The following is a 24600-nucleotide window of genomic DNA, read 5'->3' as shown; positions in this document are numbered from 1 at the left end:
CATGGGAAAATAGAAAGATAAAGGGAGGTAGTCCCATCTACACAGGTGGCTGGTTAGTACTTGTTTGGCCAAGTCCTGTGCTTGACAACCCCAGACTTATTGGGACTATATGCTCAGTCTTGCTACTGGTTGGATCTGGGGGCATGGAGCGGGAGCAACTCTGCATCCTTCTGCTGAGCTACAGGATTCAGCAATCCCTAACACTAGACAAAAAAGAAATCATATCAACAGCAGAAGAGCCAAGTACTTTCCAGTAAACTTTGCTTTTACCTTCAGATTGCAGAATTGGATTAATGTGCAAGGACTGAGAAGATGAGGACTGTTTAGGAGGAACAGAATGGCACTGGGGAAAAGTGCCCACACAACATAGTTACGATCTCTTTAGCTCTTGTATTATGAGCAAACAGAAGAAAGTGCCCTCCAGAAACCTCAGGGAAACACTGCTACTATGGCCAATTATAGGTTGCGTAAATACATAGTTAATGGGTTCCATAGCCTAGGAGTTCAGAAAGTAATAAAAAAAAAAAAATAGAAAAATGTCATGACTAAAACCAACATTTGCAGTTACATTAGCCAGGATGAAGTGAGTAAAACTATGAAACGCGTCCAACGGAGCAGAAGTTCAGAAGGTATTCATTCCTGTGGCTTAGTCAAATACCTCACAGCACTCATTTCACACTGTCTAGTAATACTGAAGCATCTGACATTAACTAAACAGACAAGTTAATAAATTAGGTAATTAGTCTCTTATGCTGAATAGTATCTTAATAAACCTCTCTGCTTATTTTATCCTACTCTGCTTAAATAGTGCCATTCAACAGCTACAGAGTGAATGTCAAAGCTTATTTGCATCAAAGGTTATAGCAGTATTGGAAGAAGAAAGCAAATCAGCGCATTTTTCAAGTTTACTGCACCTCTCATTTCTATCACTATCCAAAGACTGAACTGACCTCACTGCAGGAGTTATTACAACAGAAAACTCAGATATGTATACCATGTCATTTTGAGGAATGATATGCCTTTTGCATTATCTGACAGTCTGCATGGCACTGGAAGAAAAAATATTCTTAAAAAAAAAAATTCAGAAACATTTACTTTGAAAGAGTATAAAGAATGTAAATAATAATACCTCTAATAATGTAAAATACATTGGGAAGACAGAAAAAAAAATAACTCACTGCAAAACAGAATAACTCTGGATATGTCAGCACAGTTTCTGCAGGCAGCTAAAAACTTCACCTATTTTCTAGACATAGATCAGGATGCTAAAAGTTATGTAAACAGGAAAAACTACAAAAGATCCAGCACCAAAGAGACATTGTTTCTGTAGGATTCAGAGCACACTCACCTGAAAGAAACTGCAAACATATTTATCCTATTAATACTTAGCAGGCAAGTATCACATGACAGATGGCATCAGGTCTCTTTCCAGGAAACTTTATGATACTGAATCCTGAAAGTGCTAAAAACTTTAAATTTAGTACAATACCACCAAAATCTCTTCTCTGTGCAGCACTGAGTAGTGAAGAAAACAAAGAGGAGAATGGGACCAGCATGTGTCAGAGTAAACTCTGATGGAGCGAGCAGCCATTCTCCATGATATCTATAACTTGTGTAATATATATATGTATGCATAATAATAATATCACTAATAATATTAAATTCACTAAAGGTCACTAGTAAAGGTCACTAATAATACTAAATTTTTTCAAAGGAAACATCTGTTTATCCTTACAGATCGTGTTTACCACTTCCTCAAAAACTCTTATATTTAAATTAACATACAAATGCAGGAATATCAATCAAGACATTTAAGTCATTATTCAAAATTGTTAACATTAGTTCATGTTATATTACCTACATATAGATAAGATAACCTGGGATCCGCACCTTTGTATTACACTTTGTGGCAGACAAAGTATAGCATTGCATAGCTCACACAAAACAGCTTCTGTATTATTTTCCTATCTCTGAGGCTCACCATGATTTCTACATTATTTTTCACTCATTCAGTGTCTAATTTTTCCATTCCCAAGTTGTCCTTTCTATACCCATGACCCAACAAATAAGCTATAAATTTTCTTTCCTAAACTTCTACCTTCTCAGTCCTCCACAATGAGAAACTCAAATCGAGCTTTTATTATCAGTTGATTTATCCTAGAGCTTCCTCCTGTGTATTCCCTTTGGGCAGGGAATTAAGGGGCAATATCCTTTTTCTCAGGTCATCCAGCTGACCCCCCATCAGGGCAGACAGCTCGGCTAATGTTCTGCCAGTTTGGTTCCCGGCACATGATAAAGGTGACTCCATCACAAAGAAGCATCTAAGGGATTTAAAAAGCTGCAGTTCTCCCAGGCTTTTTAACTACGCCACACGTCACTAGATTTTCATAGGAATCGGTAAAAAAACCACACGTGCCCCTAATGGACTTGCTCCAGGGATGAAATGCGATCTTCATTTGGGAAGGCAGAACTAACCAGCATGTTCTCTGCTGTGCAGTGAAGATTTCTGACCTCCCTAACAAGTCATACTTACTATAGGACTATATTATACACATTTTACAATGAGAAAGTAACTGTTACATTGCATCATGCATAAATCACAGTCTTTTATGGGAGCTTATTTCTCATTGTTTTAATAGTCTGCAGTCTGTATAAGGCGTATCCTGCAAAAACTTGATTCAGGAGAGAAATTTGGTTCATACCTGCTCTATGCTGTCCTAAGTCATCCCAATTTGAGATTTATGTCAGGAAATTTCTGAACAGGATGGGTTTAAGAGTGTGTAAATGCTTTACTCTAGCAGAGCACTAACAGAGTGTCTCTGGCATTGGGTGTCTGTGGCCAGGTTTGGTGGCAGGGAGGCTGCAGGGGTGGCCTTTTTGAGAAGAAACCAAGGGCAACCCTGTGCCTGTGTACAGCTGGTGGCACCTCTGGAAAAACATATTTAAGAAAGGGCAGAAAATGGCAGGCAGAAAGAGGAGAAGGTGGGGAAAAAAAAGACTGAGAAACAGAGGGAACCCTAAGGTCAGAGGAGGAGGTGCTCCACGGTGGAAGAGATTCCCTGCAGCCTGCGGAGGGCACAAACTGGAGGAGAAGAAAGGTACGATAAGAAAGGAATGGCACAGAGAAACCACTGTATCCTGACCATAACCCCTCAACACCCTCTTTGCAGCGCGTCTTTCCTCTCCGAAAGGACTTTGACTGAGTGTAACCTGCAGTGACAACAAGGGAGGAGGAGAGGAGTCTGGGAGGAGGTAACAGGTCAAGTTGAGCCTGGGAAAGCAGAGAGGAAAGCTGTTGTCTTAATGTTTGTCTTTTTTGTTTCCCACTACCCGCATTAGCATTGGCAATAAATTACGTGTATTTTTCCCCCAGTTAACTCTGTTTGCCTACCATAGTAATTGGTAAGCAGCCTCCCTGTCAACCCATGAGCTCATGTCAGCCTCAACCCATGAGCTTTTTCATTCCTGTTCTTTCTCTTTTCTCTCTCATCCTGCTAGGGAGGGGAGTGAGCAAGCATCTAGGTGGGAGTTTGGCTGCTAGCCTAGGCTAAGCCATCACACCTCTCAACTAAAAACCTCTCAAAGTAAAGTTCACAAGCAAGAAAACAAAACTGGCCCTCAGTATTTTGTTGTTTTTATTGAAATGAGTGGCTAAAACATCTCAGACACATGGAGAAATACTCTGCAGAGAAAGGATATAGTTATAGTTGCATATTTTCCACAGGTTATAGTCAAAACACTGTGACTCTCCCTTCCCCAAAGCGATTTGATTAGAGAATCACTCATAGAAGCTCTCCGAGAAACTGTAAAACATCTGAGAAGGCACAGAATGTATTAACCCCTGTCACTGCACAGAAAGGAGCTTTGTACATGACGGAGTTGGAGAAGGGCCAGGGTACAAGTACTCAAATATCAGTGTGTGCTGAAAGAAGCAGAGTCTATAAGCTTTATCTGAACAGAGAGAAAGAGAAAAGGCTTCTAACATTATTAATATGAGCGTGCACAGCAGCGATAAATCACTAAGCTGACATGTTCTGAAAAATACAGAAAGAAGACTCAAGACTTGGAAGTGGTTGTGCACAAGAACTAGAGAAGGTTTCTGGAAATCAAGTACAAAGTGAACTTTTGATGGACGAGTGCTAGACATTAAACCTGAATTAATTTGGTACAATGACATTACTGATACACACTGGAGGTTTGTTTCAGATAAGAGAATAGTACTTAGAGCAGAAAAAAAAAAGGAGTAAATCTTTTCAAACTACTTGAATGGGCAGGACATAATAAATGGAAAATTTTAATCTAGGTTACTGAAGCTGCTGGAAAAACTACTTGCAAGTCACACAAGCCACTGACAGAGTTCTGTAAAAGCAGAGCAAAACCTAAATACAATCTAAGTTAAGGACAGAAGAAAAATGCAGATTTGGGAGTTTAGGAGAAGACATCCACACCTCCCAGCACTACCTAGAGCCTCAGTCAGTTGGTAATGAAATAGCAGACAGCACTGCAGAATCAGTCCTCCAAATCACAGATAAAAATAAGAGTGAGAAGCTTTGAAACCATCTGGAATCATTAACATAGATATCCATCTTCTATTTCTTAGTGAAGAGTTGGTATCTGTAAGTAAAAGGGTTATGGTGAAATCTTTGTCCCACTGAAATGGAAAGTGAAATTTCTGGGGTTTATTATGTGACTCTGAATAAAGTATATTAGCTAAGTATAAATAATAAATTTCTATTATTATATGCCTTTTGTGCCTTTCAGGAAAATCAGCAGGATACATGAGTTACCATAATGCACAAACTTGCATTATTGACAGAGTCCACGTGCTTTTTCATACACACTGGCAAGTGTATTGCTGTATTCGTTCTGTCCCAAAACATTGATTTCAGATTGTCTGGCCTACTAAATGCCAAATCTGTCCTAAAATTGAGGCTGGAGAATTTTGCCAGACAACTCTCCATATGCAGGAGAAGACTGATGACCTTTGCCTTTCTAAGGCTTGCAAAGACACTCAAGTTTCTTCTAATATAAACATCCTTCTGTAAGAGGTGGGGTTGATGATCACAGAAGGCACTTCTGAACATCAAAACTTGACTCTAATACTTGCAGAAATTGTGAAATAGGCTTTTGCTGTTCTTTCTGTCAGGACAAGAGCAGAAGCCACAACCAATGACAATACCAATCTGGACAATGGTTGTTTTCTATTTGTTTTGTGGGCAAAGATTGCTCTTGTTTTCAGGCAAGATATTATACTACTTAATAATTTATTTTATACTGTTAAATCCTAAGGTTTTACCAACTTCGTAAAGGATATAACACAGCCACAGAATGTATCAGGGTTGCTATAAAATCCATCAAATTTTGACATACACTAAATTGTTACGAAACCAATTAACTGCTGGCCTGAATTCATTTGGTCATACTCTAATCATTTCCTCTCAAACATCTGCAGAAGATCAAGTTATTCTTCATGATTTGGCCACAAAATTTCACTCTTATTCATTATTTCAGAAACTCTTCCTTTCTTTTTTTGACCCAATTTCAATTTGAGGTGGAATGGTCTTTATATGCTAAACTAGGAAAGTTTTGATACCATTACTCTTTGTGTATCAGTTCTGAATTCACTTCTATTCCAGCTATGCATTTTTTGCTGATGCTGTTATTTCTGCACAACGTTTTTGCTTGGACTCTCACCCTACTCCCACTGAAGTCATTCAGTTGGAATCTCCATCACTTTGAATAATCATTATACTGAGCAATGGGAAGAAATATGCAATAGATAGACTGTAGGAAAAAAAGTCTATTACTTTATATTAAAATATAGCTGGGTTGGGAATAGGGCTAAACAAAATCAAGAATTCCTAAAAATTAGCATAATGTTTTTTCTTTTTGGTCAGTTTTGCTGATTGAGAAGTTTGTAAGTTTTGCCTTTCTTTCAAATACATATCTCAGTTTTCTAGTAAAACCTACTATAGTAAGGTAACAGCTTTTCGTAAGTGCTGGATAGAAGTCTATTTTGCTCTGACACAAACTGCCCCAATACAACTGAAGAAATTTAGATGAGTAAAAAGCTGTGCAGGGAGGAGGAAAGCAATTCAGCTGAAGACTTTGCAAATAAACAAGAATCCTAAAAAGGGAGAGACTGCAGATCCAATCTCCTCTTGCCAACTGCATTTTTGCCCCTACTCCGTGAAAAAGCATAAATCCTCTCCCACAGTCTGGCAGACACTTTCCTGTGTCTGCATTTAATTAACATTTTCCTATTACAGGCTCAGTTTTCCCTCCTTCAACTTTTATCACTTGTCCTTCATTAAGAAAATAAATCACATTTTCCTTCTTTAATTCTCTCATTTCTTCCAACTCAGCCTTCCTCTAGACATGAAGGAGAGATCATCTATGCACTAGCAGGTATAACTTGCTTCTTTAAGTGTCATAAATACCAGCTAACATTTTCCCCAGTGCACCCAATGTGATAAATTCAATGGTACTTTGGCTTGAGAGATGCTGTATGGAAATAAACTGGTACAATGTTAATAAATACAACATGGCACAAGTATGTATGGTAAGAAGAAAAATCCACTGAAGTAAGAAAAATTTGCATGGTCTTCAAGGAGCTTTGGGTGAGGTCTTCGACACTTGCATTAGTAGGAGACAGATCTAAAAGGGATGTGAGAAATGGGGTCCCTGAAACTGTACAATTAATTCATAGAGAAACTATTTAAGGTCATATTCAAGCTGTTCTCATCTGTGCTTGTTCTGTACATCATAACCACTGAAGGGAACAATTACTCTTGGGGTTACTTCATAAAGAAGATGCTATTTGAATTTTAGAATAACTGGAAATAGAGTTATATATTAAGCTTGAAATAGATTTTACTGTCCATATTAGATGAGCTGCTCATGACAAGCAATACCACATTTCACCGGAAGATTGGCTCCTTGTAACCAGACAAAATTAACTCCCTTTTTCCCCTCAAAATATTTCAAATATTTTCATATACATGACCTACATTAGAATAGAGTTACCAAGCTATGATGTGCCTAATTGTATAATAATACCAATTTGACCTTAGGTAGGAACCAATTCTGTGAGTCTGTCTTGCAGCCAAGATGGTACAAAATTATTATTATGTATATACACATGTCTGTGCAATTCTTTCACTACACAAAGTGCACCCAGTGGGGAAGCACAAGCAATAACATTTCTTAATGCAGGTTCAAAGACTTTTTATGCTATTCATGGTGGTATTTAGTGTTACTGTATAATGTGGTAAAGAAAAACACAGAACTAAAAGCAATATCTCTGTTGTAGCAACTCTCCAATATTCCTGAAAATAGTCATTTTTCCCTTCTGTTTGACTTAACCCTGGGAACCAGATTTAAAGTACTGACTTAAAGAAAATTGATACAATGGCCAAGTTAAATAAAAAAGTTGATTAGTTTCAGAATGTCATACAAGTCATACGTGTTATGATCTGACCTTCTGGAGCTGGTTTACTCGCATTTGTTTTTTCTGGATCCTTCACCTTGGGTTTACTTGTTTCTTTTCTTCTCTCTATATCTTTAACTGAAAAGTAAGGGGGAAAAATAATCAATCACACCAGAAACAGTGCAGTCAGAACCATGTAATTTTCTTCTTCCAGATAAATAAGCTGAACATAACATCTTGTGATACGCTTAGGTAACAAGTGATGTTGCTGAGTTTTCCCTCCCTCTCTTTGGGTTTATTCTTTTTATGACTATTTCCCCATCCTATCATTATTAAAGTTCTCAAAAGTGACCCTCCTCACACAGCAGAGTCCAAATACAGTGACATCAGCACCTAAGCCCACGCTGACAAGATCCAGCACTGGAAATACAGTCCAGAAAACTGGCCAAGCTAGCTGGGGAAAGTCCAGCACTGCAGAGTTCCGCTCCAAGTCATTCAACACAAAAGCACATAAGCCAGCTGTTACATTAGCCTCTTTAAAGAATCAGCTTAGATCCCATGCCCAAATCTGCATTCAGGGTACCAAATACTCCCATGAGATCAAAGCTGCTCCAAAGCTCAGACTTCAACAGTTTCCCATCCCATGAGCGAGTGGGATACCTCCCTTATTATGTCCCAAATCTCTCACAACAGCCAAGCAGAACCTAGCTTGATTAACAATTCCTAATATTACAGTAGCAGCCAGTATCACTCTACTCAGTCTGAAACATTCTGGGAAAATCATTGCTAAAGTCACATGTTAGAAGAAAAAAAAAAACAAAAAATCCTTTCAGAATTTCCTTAGACCGCTAATTGGGATCAACATCCCAGCTGTCTACAATGGCCAGGAACAGCTTAAAAGAATGAAACAGAATATCATTCATTGAAAATAAAATTCTACTCCAATTAAAATCTTTAGTTTATGTAGAGCTGGATTATGACCGACACTCATCCCGGCAGGCACTGAGTCTTAGCACAGAGAAACTCTGATTCTGGCTACATTGTTCAAAAAACACTGTGAGATGGTGAAAGAAGGTTATCTGTCTCTTTAAACATATGATATAAAATAGACAATACAAGCCTTCTGTTTTACAGAAGTGGAACCAAAGTCAAATGGATTTTGGAATTTACCCAATAGTATATTGAATATCTGAAACAGCCGAGAGGTGCGGTAAGTTCCAATTCAAAAATATAATCACAAGACCATCGTAAAGTCTTAGGAAGACAACAAGTCATTGTCAAACATCCGAGCGTGACTTTCTCAGCAAGATAGCTCTCTGCAGAACCCACAGCCCTCACACTCTAGGTACAAAGGTCGGAAAACTGGTGAAAAAATAACTGAAGTTTCGACCCCTCTCCTTTCTAACACAACATGCGTACCTGTAAATCGCCTCTACCTATTGCAAATGGTTGTGAAACAGATTCAGAAGCAAACTCAGGTCCATAAGCTGGCTGAGGAGTTAGCTTTTATCAAAGTAGATCTTGGTTACTAGGTGGGTTACAGATAAAGCCACAATGACACTAGCTCTTACTCAGAAGTCTGGGTTTAATCCTTATGTAAACAAGTCTTCAATTAAGAGAGATGAAATTACCAGAACACTACTAGTCAAAAAGGATGCCATTGCTTAGCTTTCTAAGAGCATTCCTTTAAGAAAAAGCTAAGCGCAAGCTAAGGAGCTGCTTGATAGCCTCCTCTAATGCTAGTGCTGTGGAGTGGCAAGTGTCCCGAGAAACAGTACAAAAGCCTAAAAATGCTCATTAGGAGACAAATTGGTCACATCCTGACAGAGGTTTCTGGATTTTGAAGAGTAACTTCTAACTGTAAAAATTCTAACCACACAGGAAGAACAGACAAGATGACACCAGTTTTACTCACATATTTACACAGATAAAAAAAAAAAAAAAACAAAACCAAAAACTTATCTAGTGCATGTTTTTACAGCTGCATTTTAAAAGGAAAAATTTCTCCCGTGATCTTTGCTAATTACATACTACAATGAACATTCAATGACTTACAAGCAGCACTACAATAAGAAAGTCTACTTGGCTATATAAAGGAGAATACTAATAATAAAATGTTACTGTAGGCTTGAGAATTCTTTGTACATCAGCTACAATTCAGCAGCATTAAAAATATACTTCCAGTGCACTAAATCAGAGGATATTCTCAAAGCCTTATATATATTTGTCCTTTCTCATCTCAAGAATTAGTGACCACTTGTCAGAGAAGGGGAAAAAAACAAAGAACACAAGATAGCAAAAAAGAAGGATTTATAAACATGCTGTATGTGGTTTTACTCATGCAAGGCATCATATTGTCAAATGAAACTCCAGTCTCATTAAGTACGACATGTTTTCACCCACAGCAAAGAAAGACTATACTAAATGGAACATAACCCCCATATTCGTAATTCGAGTTCCCAGCTCAACTTTTCCTGAATCATAGAGGTAGTTTAAAAACCAGCCACACCTAATATTATAGAAGTTAGTGTAGCTTTCTGTGGGTTGCTCCTTAATACTAAAGTAATCTGTGGTTTTGTGGGTTTCCTAACCAAGACAGAACTTAAAGTAATAAACAGAGTTGCAGTGATGGAAAGCTAGAAAGACTTTGACACACACCACTAAGCAGTCAGCATATTTTATCTTGCACTGGTTCTAAGAGAAAGGTGCTTTAGCAATGACAGTGAGAAGTATTCACTATCAAGGGAATTCAGTAGGCTTTCAACTGTACTCCCGACCTGTCACATTTTTGTTTTTTTCAACCAAATCGCCACTGATCATATTTAACTGAACTATTTAAGATGCCGATCAAGACAAATTAGCTAAGACATATATATCACTATGACATAAACATTAAGAGTACATGTAGTCAGATAAAAAAGTCTTAAGTATAATTTGTAAACATATTTGACAGCTAAAGACGAGTGAAAATTTAGCCTTTCATAGTATCAGTGAACTGCTAACTAGTTGTCAGTTGGCACAGCTGTAAGAATGTTTTAATAAAAAGTTGGACGAAGGGAAGGAAATTTTTTAAGCATCAGATTATAGCACTTCCCTTCTTGTTTCTACTCACTGAAGATTCTCTTCCATAAGATACTGGCTAATTTCTTAACAGAATGGGGAAGAAAGGGATTCCAAGCCAATGGAAACAAAGAGCCCAAAGAAAGAATCTCCTGTGCAAGAGTGACTGGATCAATTCAGGTCTTCACCTGTATATGCACCAGTTAAAATCTGTGGCTCTGATTAGCTTTCCAGCACAGAAACTGTTTTTCCATTGTCTCACTTTGTGTCAGACTGTTACAATTTTGTAATTTACATTAAACATCTGATAAATTCTGCATGTCAGGCATAAAAAGACACATACTTCTGAACTGGCCTTGTGCTGGCTTACTCTCCTTGTCTTCACTGAATGCAATGATCTGAAGGGCATAGTTTTGATCTGGAATAAGACCTTGAATAATTGCTTTGGTTGCAGTGTTTTGAAGAATTAATTGATTGGTTTTTCCACCTATAAGAGAAAAGACAAAAAAAACCCCACAAATATATAACTTGGTTTGCTTTTCTTATGGCATGGTAAATGTAATGACTTAAAATGACCTCAAGCTCTACAACGACCCAGGTGTTCCCACGTTTGGGATTATCCATACAGCCAAGTCCAGAGGGCATCCCAGAAAAGCAAGAAGTCAGGCAGTCTGACCAAAGACACAGACCAGTCTTCTTAAATAGCAATACTCTAAGAACAATCAGCCTTTGTATCTGGGCCTCATGGACAGCTACGGTGCCCAGCAAAACTATTAATTAATTACGTATTAAACATTTGGCAAAAAGCTGTCAAGTCTGGTAACATCACACCTACAGACTTTCACACTGCTCTGAGAGTGGCTGCCAGTTCTGCTCCCATCATACCACATCACCTCTTTGCTCACTTTCTTTGGGCAAGGAAAGTCTCATGTATAAATACAAATACTAAACATTTCTATGTATACATAACGATTGTATACAAATATACACAAATATGTATTTTAGCTGTATGTTAAAAGTGTACCCATATCTAAATTTAAATAGGTACAGAAGTAGTAACTCTGCACAGGTAGCCTGATATAACCACTTTGTTGCCTGTCTTTACATTTCAAGTTTTCATTCAAAAAAATTTTAAAAGTTCATTGTTGGTTTTTTTTTAAAGTTTGGTCTACAATCTTTTTGGTCTTTTCTGGGGAGCTCACTATGGGAGAAAGGCAGGGAGGCCTTTAAGGCAGGCCACCTTAAAGCTTTGACTGAAATAAGGTTCCTACACTCCCCCTTGAACACTTCCTAGACCTCCTTACAGCCTACTGGAAGAAAGGTAAAGACAGATGATCAGTGACAATTCCCAAGGACTACATCTGAAGCGTAACTAGCATCCACCCACCCCTTCTACCCTAAGTATTTGATTCCCATGCTCTATCCCTATGACCACCTTCTGGTGAGATCGATTTCTCTCTTGAGAAATTGTTGACCAGCCAATACTCTGTTATCCACAGCTTGCTCACAGTTACTTAGTCCTGAAAGATGACACTAGTCTCAGAAAAACTGTTCAGCCTTACAACGATAGTCCTTTCACTTTAAAAGAGAACATACAGACTTTTGCTTTACCTGAACTTGGAGTGACAAGAAGCTTGTATCCAGTGAATTGCCCTTTGGGGGCTTTCCAAGAGATCTGTACACTGTCAGGACTGACTACATTATATCTTAGTCTTGTTGGTGGGGACACTGCAAGCGGGGAAAGAAAACAACATTTTAAATTCAAATAAAAAGCAACCACCAATTTTAAACAAACACAAAAATAAACACATATAGGAAGACAACACAAAATTTTAAAGGATGCAAATTATTCAAAATGTCACGTACATCAGTTTATTAGTTTGTAAAATTACATTCCCAGGTGCACTACTTCCCTCAGACATACCTTTTATTTATCTCTTTATAAAAACAAACTAGCAACCTAATAGCGGAAGACACAGACAAACAGTGTTAGATGTTAAGACTCAAGTTTAGCAGGCAAAGCTGGTAATAAAAATGCTCTTTGTTAATATATGGGAATTAAAATTGCTCTCCTTGCTTACACTGACAATGTACACTACCTAGCCTCCTTTGCCTCGCATTACCGTGGGTGTTTCCCCACATTTAAGGTCACTCAGGGCCAAATTTTCAAAGCCTTGTGAAGACACAGTAACCAAGAGGAAAGACAGGCATACGCAAAGCAGAGGGGACATTAGCTGCTCAATTTGCAAACCTGGCCTAAGCAGCAAACACACTTGCCCAGCTGCAAGCGCTGCTTCGGTCTCAAGACTAGCAGGCATGCACAGGCTAGCCGAGATGTAGACAGGTGCAATCTGGAGATAGTAAGCAATACCAGCTTCTATTTATATTGTGCCATCACCTAGGTTTCAAACAGAAGCAGCAGTTGAAATTAATAAAAGCATGAAATGACTGAGAAAGAGGTGATACTTCAGTGAAGCAACACACAGAGGAACAAATGGAAAACCCCCACCCTACATTGTAACTGCAATATCAGCAATATTGTGCCTAGGTACATTAATTAGTCTTTCACAGCTCTCCATCGCTCTGCTTAGGCAAGTTCCACTGCTGTCAGACAACACTCCCGCATTTCCGCTCTGCTCCAGGGAGTCATATCCCTCCCTCACAGCAAACAACTGAAGCTGAGGTTCTAAGTGTGCAGCCTGTGGTATCCAAGGCTGTCAGTAAGGGGAAATCTTTGTACATTTGAATAGAGTTTGGCCCACAGAGAACTAACTGATCAAGAGGGAAAGCAGCCAGGGAAGCTATCCAGAGGCTGAGCAACAGAACGGGCTACAAAAGCTCAGCAAACTCCTCTATCAATCTTACCCCTCCTCTTCCCACTACCTCCACAGCCCCCCTGAACTTTTTCCTTCATTTGTCAAACCCTTGGTGCCTCTGCCACTACCACCCTTAGGGTTTCTGTTCATAAGTCCAAGAAATAAGGGAAATTATCTGAAGGGGAGAAGCGGCAATTTCTTTGCCCTAGGCCCGAAGATAGCTCTTAATTGACTATGCTCAAGCGCACAGTTTGTTGGTCCACTAGATATAATAAGCCAATAGTTCTCATGATATTTCTGAGATTTAAGGATTACAGCATACGGAGCACCCGAGTCATCAGGCAGGATGTGCTGCCCAACAGTCTCTGGCCTCTCCATTTGACCTTCTACAGCCAATGCAGCTCTGGCACTAGCAGCAGCCAAAGACCTGTCCTGAACTAATTTTTTCCTACATCCTTCTTTTTCCAAGAGTTTGGGGGAAGAAAGAAGAAGGAAAGAGGCAGGCTGTCATTTTTTTGAGATTTGGGCTGGTGTTTTTTAATGCCTTCTAACATCAAAAAACATTCTGGGTCTTAGAAGTAAAGATCTGGAGGATTAATACAAGAGATGTATTCCCTTAGCATCCACCCCCTTAATCCATAAGGGACAGTTTTGTCAAAGCAAAGGCAGGTTCTGCTGTTCTCTGCCTTGACAAACGGAACACCAGAAGACAGAAAAGAAAGTACATAAACAACAAGAACAGCTTAACACCACCTCCACACTCCCAAAGACTTCAGAGAACAAGCTCAGGAAGAGAGGCAAGGAGACAGGCACAGCAGGTAGCACACCAATTCCACAGACTCAAAATTGTTCCAATTTGCAGCACTGGACTTCCACCCAAACAGTGCATTTCCTCAGCTGGGCACAATCTTCTCACACCTCCTGTCACCTCCCTAAAGCTTAGAGAAAGAGAGGCTGCAAGCAAGAGTGTGTGCAGGAATCATTGCAAATACAAAATCAGTTCTTTGAAAATTTGGCCCTTGTACTGTAAAATGTTTCGCTAGGCAGGTTTCTGCAAGAACATTCAGCATGCTATAATTGTAATAAAATGACAAAGACTATGGCAAAAAGTTTTGAAAGCCAAGCAGACTGTGGTTATGGATTACAGCTTTTAAGTCATTCTCAAGATTCATTCTGTCTTTGAGCTATACATAAATCACAACGAACTGGAGTTGAATGAACCAAGAGTGACAAATAACATCTACAAGTTTGCAAAATATGCAATTCCTTTTATTATTTATTTCATCTAAGGAATAGCAAATAAACTTTCGAACAATGACAGTATGCAAGTGTGAAAATGCCGCACATTTTAACAGGCTTAAGTGGTAAATTTGTATGGGGATTAAGAGGCAGAGCAGAGAGCAAGAAAGCAACACCAAGAATTGATGATTAAAAAAAAATCATGTCTTAGAATTTCAGAGTTTGTTTTCTCTGCCATCTTCTTCCTTCCCCTGGCATTCCATTCTGTCCTACTTTCAACTTAACAGTTTATGAAAGCACTTTCTAACAAAGAAGCATAATTCTGGCCTAATTGCTATTAGCCATCACCAAATCAATTTTGGGAGCCCCTAAAAAACAATCACAGATCTTACAAGCAAAGAAGGACACAATCACCAAAAGTTTTTCTGTTTACTACAGAGTTACAATGTGAAAGACTAGAAAAGTTGTGCCAGAATAGTCTTTACATAACTAGTCAATCTTCACTGGGTACTTTTTGTATCGAAGGTGGCAGTGCAGGGGAATGGACATTCCCACACATCAATTAATCATAAGGAAGAAAGGAATTATTCACCAGACAGGTACTCAACTGTGTCTCAGTTGTGCAAAGACTAATGTTCTGGCATAGAAAAGTACATACAGCTAAGGAAGTTAAAAATCTAACACTTGAACAGACAACAAAATATTGATGGGAATTACTACACATTCACCAACCTGAAGTAGATATCTTTATTTCTTTGGACCTTTATTGTCTGTGGAACAAAATCTCACTTCTTGCAGAAAGGGAAAAAAATTAATCCAAGCTGAGTCAGTTAACTGATAAAAATCAGTAGCTAGAGCTTGCTAAGTGGTTTTACAGGAATGCAAAAGTGAATGGCCGTCAGCAACATTAGAGCAGTCACCCAAGAGAAAACTACAGACAAGTTCAAGGCTTTGGTTTATGCCACCAGATAAATTAGCACTCCAAATACCTGACTCTTGTGGTCAACTAGGGAAGGAGTATTTTGAACTATCCAGTATCTGAATGGAAAGGAAAAGTACCATAAATTGCATATGTGCAGCTCTCTAAGACATCCAGTACTCTAAGACTGGATACTAACTAAACTTTGTGACTTCCAATTTACTTTTGTCATAAGAATTGAACAAGTTAATATGCACTGCAATTACATTAGTAACACATGGAAATTATTGCTACACAAAGAAAAGTTTCCATCTTTAAATACAGAAGGAAATTTTTAAAGCAAGTTACTTTATGAATAAATGGAAGACTCTAAAGTATTTTTCTTGCCCAGCGCTATTTTTGTGTACTATATAAGAATATAAGTAGAAGAAAGTTGGATTTTTTTTTGTTACTGTTGTTTAAGTGACATTATGCTGAATGACGAAGAAAGCAGTGATGAAAGAATAATTGTTGACGAGTAAAAACAGAATGCCACTATGTGGTGTATAAGGCATTCAGGCAATAAATGAGATAAAACCATGTAGCTCGATGCAGATAAATCCTCAGTTGAAGAAATAAGTTGTAGCTTCAGGCATGTTGACTTCAGTCTCCCAAACATATTCTCTTTTCCAAGAAGTCACATTACATACCTTTACCTGAGCACCTTTGCCAAAGGAAGAAAGCACAAGCTGGAACCAATACCAGCTCTTCCTACTCCTTGGCAGGGTGTAAAATTTCTTAAGACAGACAAACATACTGTTAGTGCTGTATTAAAACTGTAAATAGTTAGCCAGCAGCATGACAAGTTTACTGCAAGAGGTGGCAACCTTGAGAAAGGAAAGGATTTGAGAAACATCTTATTACTTTAAGTGTAGCAAGAGATATTTTTATTCTGCAAATATGGAATAGAGACTTCATATTCACCTCATTCAATAACATAACAGTCATTTTGGGCCAAAGCAATAGTCCACTTAGCTTAGTATCACACTGCTGACTGCATTCAGCAGCTGATGGTTGCTGAAAGAGTATAAGAACAAGGGCAGTATTGTTCTTTATTCATCGAGTACATCAACTCTAGCTTCTGTTGGTGTGAGGATTGTGGAAAAACTCTCTCTGACCTTTATTTCATTGTATTAAGAGTTTGAAAGTTTTCTCCTTTACATATGACCAACTAAATCAAAGTTTAGGGGAGAAAAAAAAAAAAACTGAGGGGAAGACCATAGTTTTCTGAGCCGTATTTTTTTTGCAAAACTTTCTGGAGATGGATCTGAATCCCCAGTCCTGTTTTGCAAATCTTAACCATATGTATTAGGACTGAAATACACAGAGAGAGGAGTAACCATATGCTTTGCTTTATTGGCTCATTAAGTCACAAACATTCTGGACCTCATTTCTGACCAGAATTGATGTGTTGAATATTGGGAACAGGCACCTCTTCATTCACCTCACATCGTCCACATTAAATATTACTACTTACACATGTCCCTAAGTTCTGGGAGAGGTTTGTAAAACACTTGTGGATTCCCAAACATCCAAGATGGTATGCTTCCCCAGCACTTGACTGCCACGCAGACAGGACAGCGCTGCTACTTGCATTTACCAGAACTTGGAAAGCCTAAGGTTGCCACTAGTCTCTGAATGTGCTCATGAATAATGCATTATACAAGATGCTTTAGAATAGCCCCTGGATCAAATTCTGCTCCCAGTTATGCCTATGCAGTCTCATATCAACAGGATCACATAAATATGAAGTTGACAGAAGCGTCTTTCTTTAGAAATCATAAAAACCCTCTGGCATTCTTCCTCTCTTCTTCCCCAAGCAATAGGGTGAATTTTCTCTAGAAGTCAAACCACCATCTATACGATCCAACAAGTATTTAAACCTAACAATCTCAGCAGTATCTTTTAATACCCACAAAGGAGATTAAAAAAAAAAAGCTGCAGAAGTAGTCTGACATTTAACAGTCTTGTGCAGTACTGTATGATCTAAGTGTTACAATAGCTACTGTTCCAACAAAGAAAAAAAAACCATATATATATACTCCATACAAGCTTAGTATCATAGCTGGTCTTTCAAACTTACTTGATTGCGTTGAGGACAGTCACAGCAATTTCTTATCAGTATTTTCATGTAAATAAAAGTTTAAAAGAATGTTCCATATAACTTATTTTAAGACACCTGAATTTGCAAAAAGATTTACACTGTTTGAGATACTAGGTTCAAAGAGCACACGTGAACTCGTAATTCTACTCGTCCCCTCAAGATCAGCAGCGAAACTCCTGCTTCATTTCAGTAGTACAGGATCCGCGTCCTACTAAGAGGGAAGTAACGCTTGCAACTGGAATAAGAAATTCTATTTCTGCACTTTAGAGTGAAAAGCTCCATCTTCTTACTTATGGCTTACCTTGGCCCTGGGCATCACTGATGAAGAAAGCTGTGACAGATAAAAAAGCCAAGAGGAAACAGTTCTGGATCTCATGTCGACAAAGCATCTTCTTCCCCTCAATATAAACAGTATCAGCAGATCTGAAAACACAAAGAACAAAAAGCCTTACTAAACCTGCAAAGATAAACCAGGAATTTGCCTTAGACATCAGTGGAGTCAAGATTTCATCCTCACAGCTGTTTTATAATCAAAGTATATTTTACCTGAAAGGGATAAAGAACCCCATCTGGGCCACTCAACAGTTCTGAAAATTCAGTCCATGTAAAGAGAAAACTGATTTTCTTTGCTAGGCATAGAGGAGTACTGGAAGTAGTTTGCTACGCATAACAAGGTAAAATGGATACCTCTACACAATCCAGCATGGCAAGCATTTTATCAAGATACTTACGGTTGACAACTCTGAAGTCCTCAATAACAAAGCAGAACCAAAACTTTTGCCTACTTTATATCCAGAAAGCATCCAGAAAGGGATGCTAAATTATGTACTTCAGGATTCTGTAATAAAAATAATGAGATGGTGGTGGATGCCCCATCCCTGGAAACATTCAAGGCCAGGCTGGATGAGGCTCTGAGCAACCTGATCTAGTCGGGGATGTCCCTGCTCCTTGCAGGGGGGTTGGACTAGATGACCTTCCAACTCTAACCATTCTATGATTCTATGAGATGAGAACTGCCTTGCAAGTCTACCATAAAATAGCAAATGCATGTACTCAATAACCCCAGTGAAACAATCATTGATCAGTTCAACTGGGCAATCTTGCACATCAGTTGTCAAAAAAGACAGAACTTTGTTCTGAGGAAACATGAGTCCTCTTCTCACTGTCCTCTACAGTCTACTCTATTTTTCCTTTTTCTATCTTATTCAACTTATTCTGTGCTCTCTGTTGTACTACCTGGCACTTACAATGACTAAAGCAGACACAGCTCAGAAGCATACAGGTTATCAGCTGAGTAAGCACTAATTCTATAGTCAAAAATATTTACTCTAACTTAATCAGGTAGGAATACCAACACTTAGAGTGCAGCACTATATAAGCACTCAAGGTAGTCCTAGGTGAACTAGGACTAGCATTGCTGGTGCCAAAGAACAAGTTCTGGAAGGGGTAATTTATCTATCCACAGAAGCTAGGTTAAGAACAGTACAAACTTCATTATCTGAACTTGGCCTTTAGCACTTTCCAGTACAGTTATTAAACATATGTAGAAGCACCTCTCAAGATTCATCAACACATTCACAACATCATGCTTATAAAGATTTATCTATCACTCAACTCTACCACAGCAGTTATATTTTATTTTCTGAGCTAGGAAGAATTTTTGCTGCCCAGCACCATTAGTAATTTACAGGAGAACTGAATTAAGATGATTAAAAGTAGATTTCTTGCTGCCAGCATTTGAAGGTGTACTTTGGTAAATTTTGGTTTATGTATTTCTGCTCTGCAGGTCCTACCCATTTACCTCCTGTATCATTTTCTCTAATATTCCCAAGATACTGTGATTGAATTTGCCTTCCATGTTTTCATTGTCTTCTGACGAAGGCACAAAGTAAGTGGTTCAACCACTGTCTAACATAAAAGGCAGACTGAAGTACCTCAGCCTTTATTAAACAGACAAGACAGTAAGATCTACGTATCCTTCTCTCTTTTTAGAGTTTGCCATAGTTATCCCAGGACTTGGTAGGTCTACTGCTGTAAATCCCAAATGCTTGATATGCCACCTAGAAACATACAGGGGGCTTAAATTCCGTCCCCACAGAAGGTTACCTACGTTATAGCCAAATTACCAACAAATTTCATACTACTTAAATATCTACTCTGAATTCATCTCTTACAGGTTCATGACAGAGGCAAATAGCTAGATCCAATAAGAAAAACATGCACCAAAAACTATCTTAGAAAACATCCTCCAGATGGAATTCAGAAACCCAAGCAAAGTGCCAAGGCTTCCCACTACATGAACATGGAGTCAGACACCCAAGGACTGGATCCAGCCAAGTCAGCACAGTCAGCAGACAGTTGCCTAGTGACAAGCAACAAGACAGTTAAGTCTTAAACAGTCTAAAATACATCCCCTGCATATCTCACACTGGATATCAAGGCTTCTCCCCTCACTCAAAAGTACAGCCTGAAGCAAGTAAATGTAGACTGTTTGGAGAACAGCATACAACTCATTCTTCAATGCCATCACCACTGACGATGCACGGATTTCTTTCCATGTAATAACTCAGACATTAAAATATTCACTCACACTGTTGGGTCTATTCCCCATCTGCTAGATTTGATATAAAGCCCCTTCCCAAATAAGGGCTATAAATACTGACAGGTACATAGAAACACTCTCTACTGCTGCTTTTAGAGAAGAGCCATTGTGCAGAGAAGCAAGATTTATTGGGATGCATACAGCTGCTGCTGGATAAACTAGGCACAAGTTCACCTCTGTGATGACCCGCACTTCAAGGTTCACTTAACCAGAAACAGCTACCACCAGTCTGCAGCCACCTCATGGCTGACATCATTCGGGAATAAGAAAAAATACCCTATTCCTCCTGCTTTTTATCTATTTCACTTTTTATTAGCTATTTGGCAAAACAGCTGCCTGACAGAACAGCCCTGGCAGCAGAGACCAAGCCCTCCTAAGACCAGAACCCCGCTCCCCTGCGTGCTCACAGCTCCTCTCCCGGGTGGGCTCCAGGCCACCGGCCTGCCCGAAGAGGGCACCTTCTCCTGACGGAACAACCAGCCCTTACGATGCTCCAGCACGGGAGAAACCCGAGGTACGTCCTCATGCTCCGGTTCGCCCCGGCCAGGAACCTGAGCCGCCTCGGCACCCGAGGCAGGCAGGTTCGCCGTGCCCTCCCCAACGAGAGCCCGGGGGTTATTTCTCCCATTTCTGTGGCTCCTTCATGGAGCTGCGTGACCCTGTGTCCGCCCGCTGCCTGGCAGCAGGTAGAAGCTTCTCGGGGCGAAAGGAAGAGCGCGACCTGTCCCGGCACCGCCGCGGCCTCGAGGGAGCCGCCGGGCCCGCCGCCATGGCCGCCGCCCCCACACGGGAAGGGCGGGAAGACGGCGCGGAGGCCGCCCCGGCTCTGGCAGAGCTGCCGGTGGTGCCACGACCCGGCGGGTTCCCCGACTCCTCTTCGGGGCGCGCCCCGACACCAGCACCCACGGACCTCCCAAAAAGCGCCAGTTCCCCACCACAAATTAAGAAAGGGCCAGCAGTGAGTTCGCTGCCTCCGCCGAGGGCTGCCAGCCACCCGCGAAAACGACCCCTCCAGGCGCCGCGGGGGGGGGGGGGGGGGGAGTATGCACCCGTGGGGAGGGGGGCGCCGGCAGCAGCCAGACCCTCCCTTTTAAAGTGTGGCCGCTTACTTTTTTTTTCATTACGATTATTTTTTAAGGTAAGGCTTCCGCAGGAATTTCTCTCCCGCCGCTTTCCACCCTTCCATCCCCGTCCGGGCAGGTGGGCGGGAAGCGCTCCTGCCCCGAACCCCCTCCCCCCCGAATTCCCGGCGCCAGCCCTCGGGGGAGACGAAGCGGAGCTCACACCGACCTGCGCGGGCATCAGCGGGGGAAGCAGCCGGCGGGGGAGCAGCCGCTCGTTTTCACGCGTGGCTGTGGGTGTTGAGGCGGCTGCGGGAGAGCCGCTTCCCTCCCCTCTGGCCGCTGCGCCGCGTCTGATAAGGCGCGGGGGTAGAGAAAGGAGGCGGGCAATTATAGAGCAGAAGGTGGAAAGAAGGGGGGCGGGGGGGGGGGGGGGGGAGAGAGGCATGAGCGGGGCCTGAGAGCCACCCCTCCGCCCCCGAGCGCGACCCCGCGGCGGGGGCGCGGCCAGGTGCGCTGGGAGGCCGGGCCCGGGGGGGCTGCGGGGGGGATTTCGGGCAGCGGTACGTGCCCAGGTGCTGTGCTTCCCACCGTACCCTCTTTCATCCGGCTTTGCTGCCTTCTCGACTCGTTTCCCTCCCCCTGAACTTCACTTCGCTTGAAATGATTTAGAAGGTGCCGACAGGGCAGCGCGGCTTGGAGCGCAAGTATCCCCCGGTGCCGGGTATTGCGATGTGTGGATTAATGATTCATCGGGGAAATATTCGTATTAAAGTGTTCCAGTGCTCGTCTGGCTTAGTATAAACCTTGACTAAAAGCATCGTGGTACACGTGCACATTTTTGCCGTACGCATAGACGTTGGAATTGCAGAATCTTTATTCGGATAGAAATATGAGTTACCCTGCGGTATACTCTACTGAAATTGCGATTAAGGCTACAACTCACAAAGTTTGTAAGTCCCGAGAATTGAAGAGGTGAATGAAAACATTCATTTCAATGTGCCTGCTCATCTGTATAAAATTACAAATGAAATCTCTGAAGGACTGCAGTTAAGAAACAACAGGCGTAGGTGAAACAGGGATTTGCATCCCTTTCTTAGGCAGTGAGTCTCAGGGAGATGACTGCGACTAACTCCACAAAGCAGGACCTGCTGTTGGCAAGTAGGGTTCCCAGTCCTGCAGGCTCTTGTCCAAATTCACAGTGCACAGATGCTTTTCCACTGACACTGCAGAAATGTTTGAGCTTTAAAGAAGCTCTTTAAGTCCAGTTGTTTTCTATAGCAAAGGTTAAAAAGCGTTCCTAGATCTAGAAAGCATCTCTCAGCTCTAGGAATCCGGGAGATCCCGTCTTCTGCAGTTTTTCTCCTGTACTGCCAGCTGCATGCAACGGCCAGCACCTTGTACCAGTCGAGAAGAGGTTAGCTTGGAAGATAACAATTCCTAATAATTGTTCTGAAGGAATAAGATGTTCAGCTCATTGATGTTAAATGTGATACATTTTGTACCCTTTCAGTTTCTAATTTACATATTTAGCTAAAGAATAATATCCAGAAGACAAGGAAGCAGATGGATAGGTCTATTTGCACTGCCCTGGAAGGCGTGGTAAATGTAGAGAGATAAATCAGCCTAATCCATGACTGCGTGCTGGCTCTTGTATTTCAGGGCAGGAGAAGGAACAGCCTGCCAAAGCAAGAGTCTAGCTCCTTCTCTCGCTCTTTCGCTCTTTTTTTTTTATTTTTTTCCCCCTTGGGTTTATAATGCAGTGTGCAAAGTCCATGAGCACCATCCTGTGGCTGTATCTAGTCAGAGTACTGAGACTCACAGTAAAAAGTCTTGAGGATTCCACTGGCTGGTAAATAGATTCTGAAACTCTCTGCAGCCTTCAAATGACTTTATACTTTAATGTTGAGTCACCTGCTTGCATCAGAAATGAAACTAATATTTTAAATGTATGCAAAGTCTTTCAAGGGTAACTCTGCTGATTTTATTTGTATCAGTTTATTTTCCTGATTTACAATGTTATTTTTACACCATTTATCCACTTTTTAGGGTGAATCGTGCTTGTTACCATTGAGCTTTACCCAGCTTCCTCTGGAAAGCACCGTAGATCTCTTTGCATGATTACAAGGAAGAGCTCATGTTGTTCAAAAGGTCAAGCTAAAAGTTAAAAGGTAAAGCTTCCTTTAAAGAGTTTGTAAAAGTTGCACATCTGGAAATAGAGTAAGATCACAATACGTGCAATATTAAGGTAAAAATGATTTACCAGTGTTTCCTTCTTGTCTTCCTTCAAAAAAAAAAAACCCTGGAGTTTTGAGAAGAAATTTACTGAATGTGAACTGGCCTCATGAATTTTCCTTCCACTGTTTTGAATTGTGATTTCAAAAGAGCAGCAACGATTTGCAGCTACCTTCAAAAGTATTCACACCAACAAAATATTGGCCATCCTTTGCTTGGCCAGTATAGATTCCACAAAATTTCTGTAAATAGGGTTACATAGGTATTATATTCAGAACACAATGGGAAACAATTCCACTAATCCAAGGCCAGCGCCACAAAGAATAGACTTAGCGCAGGCTGGTGAGCTCAAAGTGAACTGGGCTGCGTATCTAATGGTGCGGCTGAACCAAGTGATGGATCACCGACAGCTGTATTTGTGGGAACTGAACAGAAACCAAAATAATGGATATTTTTTGTGGTTATGGGAAAGAATTACACTGTAATTATGAATCCTCAGCTTTTTTTAGAACATCTTCTGCATTTTAGGATATACTTAGAATATTTTTCTGACTTTTTCTGATATATTAATTAATGCAATTTTAATTGTGGTGCCATCTTTCACAAGACTTTTGGGAAATGCAAATATCAAGTTTTGGGATATTTTAAAATTGCAAATAATTAAAAACTAGTCAGGTCTTGTATTGTTTTATTACAATGATGTCTTTAAAGATGACTAGTGTTTTTATCTCCTAAACTAATACATCTTCCAAACAGATGTACATTTTAAAATGCCCTCTTTCCCCCAGCGTCCAAAAACTCCAGTCACATTCAATGATTTTGGCTATGAAACATCCATTGGCCTGACTTGAACTAATCCCTAGGCCTAACAATGATTCCTAGAATTTTTTTTTCGCTATTAAAAGAACACAGAGATAATACTTGAGGTAAAGTATAGCTGACTTTTGCTTTAAATGTTGTAATTCTTATTCAATATGATGGTACATACTGTGCTCTTTGGAAGGTTGTTTGCCAAGATCAGTCTGTCAACATTTGCAATAATTAAGTGATTTATGAAGTCATGTGCTGAGAGATCAGAGAAGGACTTATGACTTTA

At 40.3% G+C, this 24600-nt stretch overlaps 1 protein-coding gene across 1 annotated transcript in view; it reads right to left on the bottom strand.

Annotated features, from left to right (window-relative positions):
• COL14A1 (collagen type XIV alpha 1 chain) overlaps nucleotides 1–18010 on the bottom strand; it is a 115858-nt gene extending 97848 nt beyond the window's left edge. Inside the window, exons 1-4 of the mRNA XM_010118641.2 lie at nucleotides 17908–18010; nucleotides 12101–12217; nucleotides 10833–10976; nucleotides 7481–7567 (exon numbers count right to left, since the gene is read on the bottom strand). Coding sequence (XP_010116943.2) covers nucleotides 7481–7567; nucleotides 10833–10976; nucleotides 12101–12217; nucleotides 17908–17995 — 436 coding nt within the window. The 5' untranslated portion in view covers nucleotides 17996–18010. The remainder of the gene's footprint in view (nucleotides 1–7480; nucleotides 7568–10832; nucleotides 10977–12100; nucleotides 12218–17907) is intronic.
• Between the last annotated feature and the right edge of the window lie 6590 nt (nucleotides 18011–24600).

The sequence above is a fragment of the Chlamydotis macqueenii genome, chromosome 2 (assembly GCF_036417535.1).
Source record: "Chlamydotis macqueenii isolate bChlMac1 chromosome 2, bChlMac1.mat, whole genome shotgun sequence".
Taxonomy (NCBI): Eukaryota; Metazoa; Chordata; class Aves; order Otidiformes; family Otididae; genus Chlamydotis; species Chlamydotis macqueenii.
The sequence above is the reverse complement of the archived record's forward strand: the minus strand, read 5'-3'. Positions and strand labels throughout refer to the sequence as shown.